The 9,656-nt window shown below is 40.1% G+C and overlaps 1 protein-coding gene across 1 annotated transcript; it reads left to right on the top strand.

Moving 5' to 3' along the window:
* The first annotated feature begins 1,723 nt into the window (after positions 1 to 1,723).
* Positions 1,724 to 9,333, top strand: LOC129810994 (syntaxin-6-like). The gene is made up of 8 exons (XM_055862056.1): positions 1,724 to 1,942; positions 3,203 to 3,372; positions 3,587 to 3,681; positions 3,954 to 4,016; positions 4,324 to 4,452; positions 4,650 to 4,756; positions 5,033 to 5,127; positions 6,324 to 9,333. The coding sequence occupies exons 1-8, from the start codon at positions 1,908 to 1,910 to the stop codon at positions 6,398 to 6,400; spliced, it is 771 nt and encodes a 256-aa protein (XP_055718031.1). The 5' UTR covers positions 1,724 to 1,907; the 3' UTR covers positions 6,401 to 9,333.
* Positions 9,334 to 9,656: the final 323 nt, after the last annotated feature.

Raw genomic sequence — 9,656 nt, 5'->3', positions numbered from 1 at the left:
GGCTGATCTACAAATAATATTGATAAGTGATTTATGATGCAAGGTGATTTCTAGATCAGTCAGTCTCGACTCGCCTATAAAGCCTGCTGCAATGTCGAACGTGCCCATTGAGATGAGCAAGATGCAACACTCTCACACAGTCACACACAGTATCTGCATATATGCATGGGTTCGCTTCACACTGTTATAGCGTGGTAGCCAGGACACCAAAACAGTGGAGAAGTTGAGCCTTATGCTTCAACGCTCTTAAGGCATCAGCATGCTTCGGTTTGGCTGGCGCCTTGCTGAACCGAAAGAGTGTGCTTGTATACTTTCTTAAAAGACCTTCACTTGAAAATTAGAACAACAAAAAAAATTGGTCATTCATTTTGACGTTTTTGCTAAGGAGAACTTAGTCACGCAATTGTACATTTAACTAAAATGTTTGGTGCAGTATTTCTCAAGTGAAAAAATGTGGATGAAAACTATTCATCTCTCCTTGAATGACAACAAACACTTCATTGAAGGATCCCTACTGTTGACCAATCCCCCGATAAAGGGGCATAGACTTCAACTACCGACTTCGGCTTGCCTCTAGAAAATGTTTTGTATGCACTAACAGACAAAAAAAATACATTGCCTAAGATCAAAACTAACAAAAACTTCACAAAATGCTCTCATAATATATGCACAAACTGTTCCAGGATGGTAAGCATGTGAACACCTTTAGTTGTTGAGGACATTTACCCATGTTGTTGACTTTCTGGATCTAAGTCATAATACTGAGTCTACCTTTAAACTGTGGAGTAATGAGTGGGAATAATTTAAAGGAGAGACCTGAGTGACGCAAAAAATATATATAGATATTTTTTTGACATAAAACAATTTTAAAAATGACACGTGACTGATGCGAGGGAGACGAATCAATTAATGAAGTATTTGGCAATGGAAAAACATACAAATAAAATAAAACACTATTAAATAAAAACAAAATAGAAGTAGCACGATTCAGTGTTTTCACATGTAAAAGTGATTGCGTTTGATAAAAACGCTTTATCTGCCTTCCAAAAGAAAATTCGAAAACGTATTTTATGGAAAAGCAATGTATGTTTCTGTATGATGCACTATACTGCACTGTTGACAACATGACCAAGTGGAGCAGATTAGGGGCGCGTTCGATTTCATCACTTTCGTCAAATCGCCTTTCAAAAGTGTATTGCATTATGGGGATAAAAGTTGTCCGATTTGCCCCTACATTAATTTTACAACAACCATGTGATTAAGGGTCATGCAATTTCAACTGCAATTTTCTGCAGTTGCTCCTCACCAGCTGCAACCATCGCCTGCATTGTGGAAAAATTAAGCAATATTGCCACAACTCAAATGTACAAATTAATGTAATATGAGTCTCTCTCGCCAATTGATAGTACAATGTACACACACTGTATATTTACAGTTTGTGGGTGTGTGATATGGGGTTTGGGTAAACAAAATATTTTGACATTACAAACTATGGCAACACTGCCATGTTGCACTGAGTCTTGATGTTGGAAAACCACATCAGTGTCTGACTTTCGGCTGTAGCTGATGCAACTCCCCCGACTTCACTCCTCCACTTTCGTCTGCGGTTGGTTGCTTTGCTTTAGCCTTACCACTCAAACCATAGGTAGGACTGTTCGATTTGAGAATGGCGCTCCTCCCTCGCCGCTTTTGCCCGTTCAAGTCACGGGCCATAGACCGGTGCACCACGGCTCAGGTTAATAGAACTCCCTCATTTGCAGTCGGATTGCCCGCATGTAAACATGGCTTTAACGTCTATGTAAACAGAACGCAGGGCTCCTCGTTTTGGACAGTCAACAAGTCAGGCATGTCTCTCGAAGGTGTATAGGAGTTTTAAACATTAGTAGTGCAGTAAATTATTTAGCAATATGTCTATGGAAGATCCGTTCTTCGTCGTCAAAGGGTAAGTAGCCAAGGCTTCATCAGATAACGTTAGCTTGTTACTAGTATCAAGTTTGCCATCAAGTCTGGCTTTAGCAAGGATGGCTAACGTTAGCTTGGAACAAAGGGGAATTGTTGTAGTTAGCAAGCTTAGCTATCTGTTTAGTCAGTTAGCAAATTACGTTCGTATTTCACAGCCCAGCTGTCACAATGGTGAGAGGCATGGATAGCAATTTGCATTTTTGTGGCGCTTGTTGTTTATTGTCACGTTTAACTAACGTTTAACTTGCCCGCCTCACTGAGGTAACGTTAACGTTAGCTAGTTAACGTTACACTGTTGGATGATTAATATAAGATCGACAGCTATGGCAAATATTCTAATTTACTTAAAAAATATATATATATGGGTTGATGTAATAGTGCATGTGTGGTTATATTAATATGCCTTTGTGACTAACGTTATGTCAACTTTAATGTCTTGCCAGCTACTGCTTAGCTATCCCGCCTTGATCATGAATCTTAGTTCCAATACATCACACATACAGTAGCCAAATTAGCTAACTTAAGTCATTGGACGAAAACGTTTAGTTATGTAGGTATTGTAATTTGTTAAGAGCCATGACGCTTGGTCTTAACATTAAAACAGATCGAGAGCGCTACGGGTTTGGAAGCATATGGACCTTATCTTTCATATCGGTGATAATAAAATAAAACGGTTAAATTGATACACACCTTCCTAGGGTTATTGTTCCCACATGGCCATATCTCCGCGTGTTTACGGAAAACAGACGGAAGACATATTACTACCTATGCTAATTAGCTATCTGCGTCTCCTAACACCTGTGTGTAAACGGAAGATGGACGCCACTAACGTTGTCACTGAAAAATACTGTCGGCTGCAACTGTGTTAAAACAGTGTATAGTAACTGTATATTTTGCAGTTGTAATATGAAAGTAAAGGCCTTTATATTTCTAGAACCTTACCGCAATTTTGAATAGGCCGTTATTGTAAATACGAATTTGTTCTTAACTGACTTGCCTAGTTAAATAAAGGTTAAATAAAATAAAAAATAAAGATTAGTGTATTTGGCTATTTTGTCTGCCCAAGCAAATTTGCTTCTAAACAGACCATGTCAGGTCCTTGGACTATAAGGTATAACGTTAGGCTCCTTTAGTCCAATATTGGGCTACCTCTTAGTATTGCATTTCTATGTGCTTTAGGTAGCTCGATACTGTAGATGTACTTTTTATTATAGTCTTTTTCTATTCAACAAATCTCCAGTGAGGTCCAGAAGGCGGTGAACACTGCTCAAGGGCTGTACCATAGATGGAGCGAGCTGCTGCTGGATCCCAGTGGTGCTTCCAAGGAGGAGGTGGATTGGACCACCAATGAGTTGAGAAACAGTCTGCGGTCCATCGACTGGGACCTGGAAGATCTCGATGAGACCATCAATATCCTTTCAACATAAAATGACTCTTAGTTTAACTTGCTTATATACTGGTTTATCAAAACATTGTGAACCGTGCTTCATCTGTGAATAGAATACAGTACTTTAAAGAGTACAGCATGCTGCAAGTGTAGTAGTTTAATCTTCATAGAGAGTAAAATGATTTGATTATTTATCATGTCTTTGTTGAATAGACTATTCCTTAACAGTAAATGCAAGTATTGTTGAATCGAACCCTAAGAAGTTCAATCTGGATGCAGTGGAGCTGACCAAACGGAAAGGCTTCATCACAAGCACCAGACAAACTGTTAAGGTGAGTCAGGCCTAAGGCACACAGGCCCGGGAAGGATTCTAGTTTAACTTGCAGTAGCCATCGCACACATATAGTTGGAAGCAGCAGTAACCCTATCAAAAAGAATATGGTTCCTGAACCTTCAGTGCTAGGACCCCTAATAATTATAGATGTTGTATTTTCTTTATAGCCATTATCAGCCAATCTGGATATGATGGCTGGTGCATGCCTTTATTATTACATCCTGTTATTGAACATACTGTGTTTTATCTCAATGCTGTGTTCTATTTCAGGAAATGAAAGACCACATGTCCAGTCCGACAGCCCTAGCCATGTCCGACAAGAAAAACAGACAGGTGTGTAACTCTATGTAACTGTTGGGCTAAGATCTTACTGAAGCAATTTTTTTACTGTTTGTCACTGTGCATGTAATGATGCAGTATGACGGAATGCACTTCTCAAACGTGTAGCACGTTTTAGATCAGCAGGTTGCGTACTGCTTTATCTGATCGTTGACACTGCAAACAGCCTCCGTTAGCGTTTGTCAGAGAGTAAGTGCAATTTGTATTGGTAGGATACTCCTCACCATTTCAGTTGAGTGACCATGTCCACATACTTCAGCAGATCTCCTATGTAATCATTGCTGCTCCACTTCTCCCTCAGGCTCTGTTAGGGGACAGTGGGTCTCAAGGCCCAATCTGGCAACCGGGACCCGACAAATACACCCGCCTGGACCAAGAGCTACGGACGGCCAACTCGCAGTTCATTGAGGAGCAGCAAACCCAGCAGCAGGTATAGCTAATAAAAAAAAATCATGCTTATGTACACACCTATGTTGATTGCTGTACTTACTAGGTGCTGTATTTTACATTATTTTGAAAAGGAATAATTTTATTTATATTTTTACAGTTGTATCAGTTGCAACATACTTTGTGTGAAATGAATAATGTGACATAATTCAGCGACGTTGACGTGCGTGTGTGTGTCAGCTCATGGCAGAGCAGCAGGATGACCAGCTAGAGCTGGTGTCTGGGACCATCGGGGTGCTGAAGAACATGTCTGAAAGGATTGGCATGGAGTTGGACGAACAGACAGTGTACGTAAACATCCACTGATACACAACCACAGCAACATTAATCAATGACATGAGTGTTAGAGTTTCAGGTCTGCACAGATCATCAGATGCCATATGTATCAAGCGTCTGACTAGGAGTGCTGATTTAGGATCAGTTTAGACTTGTGGATGATAATGAATAAGATTATGGACAGGGGTACCTGATCCTAGATCAGCATTCCTACTCTGAGACACTTTGTCAATACGGGTTTATATCTTTCCTGGTATCTACAAAGCAGCATGTCTTCTCTCTTGTAGTATGCTGGATGACTTCTCCCATGAGATGGAAAGTACCCACTCCAGACTGGACAACGTCATGAAGAAGCTGGCCAAGGTCTCCAACATGACCACTGGTAAGTAATGCAGCATAGTCTCTTTATTCACTACCATTCTACCTTGGTTAAAAATACACTTCAAAATTCAGGAACTATCTCCACTACTGCAAGTTATCAAAGTCTGCAACTTTTGGAGATGTGAGTTACAGAGGTTACTTAAGTGGCGGTGTAGTATTGTTGTGGATGTCTTTTGATGTTCCCTAATATCAGGCCACTTATGTATGGGTGGTCATTAAAGAGGATATATGCTTGACTTGAGAGAGAAGGCCCAGTCATTAACTTCCTGTTTAAGGAAATGTCTGTGCAAGACAACTTGGAGTCAGCCAGGATCAGCAGCTGAAGAGGAAGGAAAGGACCCCCCCCACCCACCCACGTATAAAAAATGGTGGCACCTACTTATAAGGAAACCCTCTCAGGAAGCTTCCAACAGGAAGAACTCAGGAGACAAGGAGTCAAATGAAATCGGGTCATTTTGTTATGTCAGGATATCCAGTCGGTACTTTTCCCTGGCCCCTAGACCAACCAGTGTTTCATAACTCCGGTCCTCAAGTACCCCCAACAGCACACATTTATGTTGTGGCCCCGGACAAAAACACCTGATTCAACTTGTCAAGGGCTTGATGATTAGTTGACAAGTTGAATTAGGCGTGCTTCTCCGGGCCACAACAAAAATATATACTGTTGGGGGTACTCGAGGGCATGGAGTTGGGAAACACTGCCCTAGACAATGTAATACATTTTTTTTATTTAACCAGGCAAGTCAGTTAAGAACAAATTCTTATTTACAATGACAGCCTAGGAAGAGTGGGTTAACTGCCTTGTTCAGGGGCAGAACGACAGATTTTTCCTTTGTCAGCTCAGGGATTCGATCTAGCAACCTTTCGGTTACTGGCCCAACGCTCTAACCACTGGGCTACCTGCCTCCCCACTAGCGCTACCTGCGCTTAGGGTTTTATATTTGTACTTTATTGTATTATTTTTTCCTGGTGCTTTTTGCTAGTTTTCTTTGCAACGTTCAAGTTGCAACTTTGAAGTTGAATATTTCAGGTCGAAAGACATGGTATTCTCCATAGAACATGAATTCCTAGTAGTTGGACCTCTCATGCCTGAACATGTCTGATAGCAAGAAAAATGTCAATTGCTTCTCTCATTGTTTGATACAGTTCACCCGCATTCTTTTCCGCTCGCTCTGTTTTTCTCTCTTTCTCTTGCAGACAGGCGACAGTGGTGTGCTATTGGTATTCTACTGGCCATTCTGTTTGTGGTCATCATTCTCTTCTTCATCCTGTGATGACCAGACCGTCCGCCACGACACACTCCCACTGACCCCCTCACCCCTGTCTCCGTTTGACCATAGGGATGGACTTTACATGGGGTTGGGGAAACATCCAGGGTTTCCACTGACATAGGGAGATGGCTATCTAACCCCGACCCCCTTCTTACTTACTACGCTGTATATACAGTGATGCTTCTGTGGCTGCTGCAGTTTCCTCTCAAGCAACGTTCTCAATCGTCGTTTCAGATACCTGCATTCAACTTAAACCTCCCTTGGCGTGAAAGATTTAGTTTCTGTGCATGCGCAATTTTAGGTAGGATGTGAATACTAATCCTGAAAATGTTTTACAGAAACCTGTTTGAGGTAAACCAGGGTAGTTCAAACTCCTTGTGGCATTTTAGTGTTAATATTCCGAAAATTATGTATGAAGAAGACTAATCATTTAGAGGGCCTTGTCTGTCGTTTCTCACTGAAAACCCCTACGGCTACCATGGTCATAGTTTTTTAAAATATATTTTGTTTTGTCGTGCACTGACTGTGTAACAGGTTTATACAAGTATATTAAACCGTTTATATATAATCATAGTTGGTCATAGTTAAAACAAAACACTGACGTAACAAGGAAAATTATATATATTGCTAAGCGGGTAGATGTATCACTAACCACACTAAAATGGATGAACTTAATGTTATTGTTATTAATTAGTTTATGTTTTTTCATTTTGTACTTAATGTATTTTTGGTATTTGCTTATACACTATCAACAGGTGTTTAACACCCGCCTGTGAAATCAAGTCACTTCCTGCAATACTGAATGGAAAGGAGCAAAACCATATACTTTTGTATCTCGAACCGGGCTCAAGCTTGATTTTAGTGTCTCAATGTGAGCACTATAATTTTGTGCGCAAAGTGTTTTCATCAAGATGTCCTTTGCGTGCATGTCTTCATATGTCTGGTGTCTTTCAGTCAGTGTTGTCAAAACGACAACACTTCACCATGAGGGCCCTTCTAAAGACTTCATAACATGCTTATAATCAGTATATGATACGCCCCCAGGCACTTCATAAATACTTGTAGGTACAATTCAATTGGCAAGCTAGTATGTCAACAGACCTTAAGTTGTTTATCTAAGCTACTAAGCATCATGCATTTGTTTTTGAACGTGTTATGCAGTTTTTACAAGGCCCTTATACCAAAGTGTTAAGTGTTCAAATGAAATGCTAATTGAGAAGCCTGGACCTGCTTTCCCCTGCCAGGAATTGGTGTTAAGGTTTATCAGTGTTAGGAACATGATGTTGTAATAAGGATTAATAAGGGGAAGGGGCTGACTGAGTCACACCTGGGCTGTATTCATTAGGGCACACCGTAGCAAAACATTTTGCAAAAAATAGTGTTTCTTATTGGAGATGTTCAAGGTAGTCGCTGTTTAAGTCAGATTCCTGTTTGTTCTGTTTGTTGCCTAAAGAATATGGCCCTGGTAGTTGCTGTGCTCTGCATAGCCAGTGCCTTAGGCTGATACTGTATGTATGTTATGTTGGGTCTAGAACGGTTCATTTTGGTCTCGCTTCCCAGTTCCTACCCCTACCTGGAAATTACATTTCAAAACGGTAACCAGAGTTCCAGGATGAGTCAAGTCAAGGGTTGACTGAATATGCAGGCATGTTTTTTTTCTTCTGTTTTCAGTGTGTTCCTATACAGTTCAAGGAGAATGATACTGTTGTGTTAGCCTGGTTACCAGTCTGTTTAGCTAAAGTTCCACTCCTTGTACTCTGTGTCATATGCCAAAGATATATGTTTAGCATGACAGGAGTGGAAAAATGGCCAAACAGACTGGTGTTATGTTAATTATCGTAGAAACCTGGTTACAGAGATTGATTCAATAGGTCTCCACTCGTTTGAGGACTTAATGTGAACGTAATACATTAATTCACTGTATTTTAGGTTGAATGACATATCAATCCACAGACCCTGAAGTCTTTATGGGAAATCAAGACAGTAAAACCATACATAAGAGGAATAAGGGTATTGTGATGCACAGTGATTGTACTACTGTATGAAATATAATGCACACTAGTGATCAAGGTTTTCTCTATGGCAGTCTACATAGGCAGCCCAATTCTGATTGTTTTTCACTAATTGTTTTTGACTGATCAGATGATTTTTGGGAAAGGATCTAATGTGAGTGGTCAAAGACCAATTGGTAGAGCAAAAAAATCTTAATTGGACTGCCTGTGTAAACACAACCTGTGACTCTCAAAAGTTCTGAAAACACTCCTTTCAAAGGTCTTATAAAGTTAGCAAAATATATTGTATGTGTATGGTTTGTCTTTTATGAGTTAACACTACACGTTCACTGTACTAGAAATGAAATACTGTATTTACAGTGTCATTTGAGGTAGAAAACATTTTAACAATTTGTTTCTCAGTTTACTTATGTTTTCACTTATCAGAAGTGTTATGTCTGGTAGGAAGAGTTTGACTTGGAGTTTACAATATTTGCATTTATTTCAGATTATGGACAATTTGAAGCATGACGGTGACCTAGACAATTATGTACCATCACAAAAGCAAAGTGTGTGTAAACTTTGCGAATCCTTTTGCAATGCTGTATTACGATACAAAGTACCTTTAGCATTAAATACTGTACTTATTGCGCAACCAAGTCACTGGTGACAGTGATGGGTGACAGGTGGACGAGATGTTTGTGGAGATTGTGTACAGTCCATGGCATTGTAAGTCATGGTGTGTTTTTGTTTGCGTGAAACAACTGTGTGTTCATGCTCCTGGAGTGTATGAAAATACTTTTTACCCTTGAACTGTTCCCCTCGACCTCCGTGTCATCATGGCTGAGTGTCTGTAGCTGAAGAGTCCTGAAAATAAAACTGACAAGCAGGATGCTGCAAAGATTCACTCTGTTTCAGCTCATTCCAATAAAATGATGTGCTCAATTTGCTTGATTTTACTCTTTTTTTTAAGGGTATATAGGCCTGGCTCAAGATGGAAATTGGTACTAGTCACAGATCTAGAATCAGAATAACCTTACCTGATTTTAACCATTTAGAGGGATAATAAATTATCTGACCTTGTTCCTACTCAGGAATGTGATTCTTCCTGATGAATCAAATCCTGATTTCTAGATATACAATGGTGTCCCGATCACAACCCTTCTAATCCAAGTGGCTCCATATTTTCCTGGGATATCTTGGTTGAATAGGGGGTAAGTTATGGTTGTAAGAGGAAAATGGGAGCTGGGGTTAATGTCAGTGGGGCC

The sequence above is a fragment of the Salvelinus fontinalis genome, chromosome 14 (assembly GCF_029448725.1).
Source record: "Salvelinus fontinalis isolate EN_2023a chromosome 14, ASM2944872v1, whole genome shotgun sequence".
NCBI lineage: Eukaryota > Metazoa > Chordata > Actinopteri > Salmoniformes > Salmonidae > Salvelinus > Salvelinus fontinalis.
This window is presented reverse-complemented; position numbering and strand designations above follow the sequence as displayed.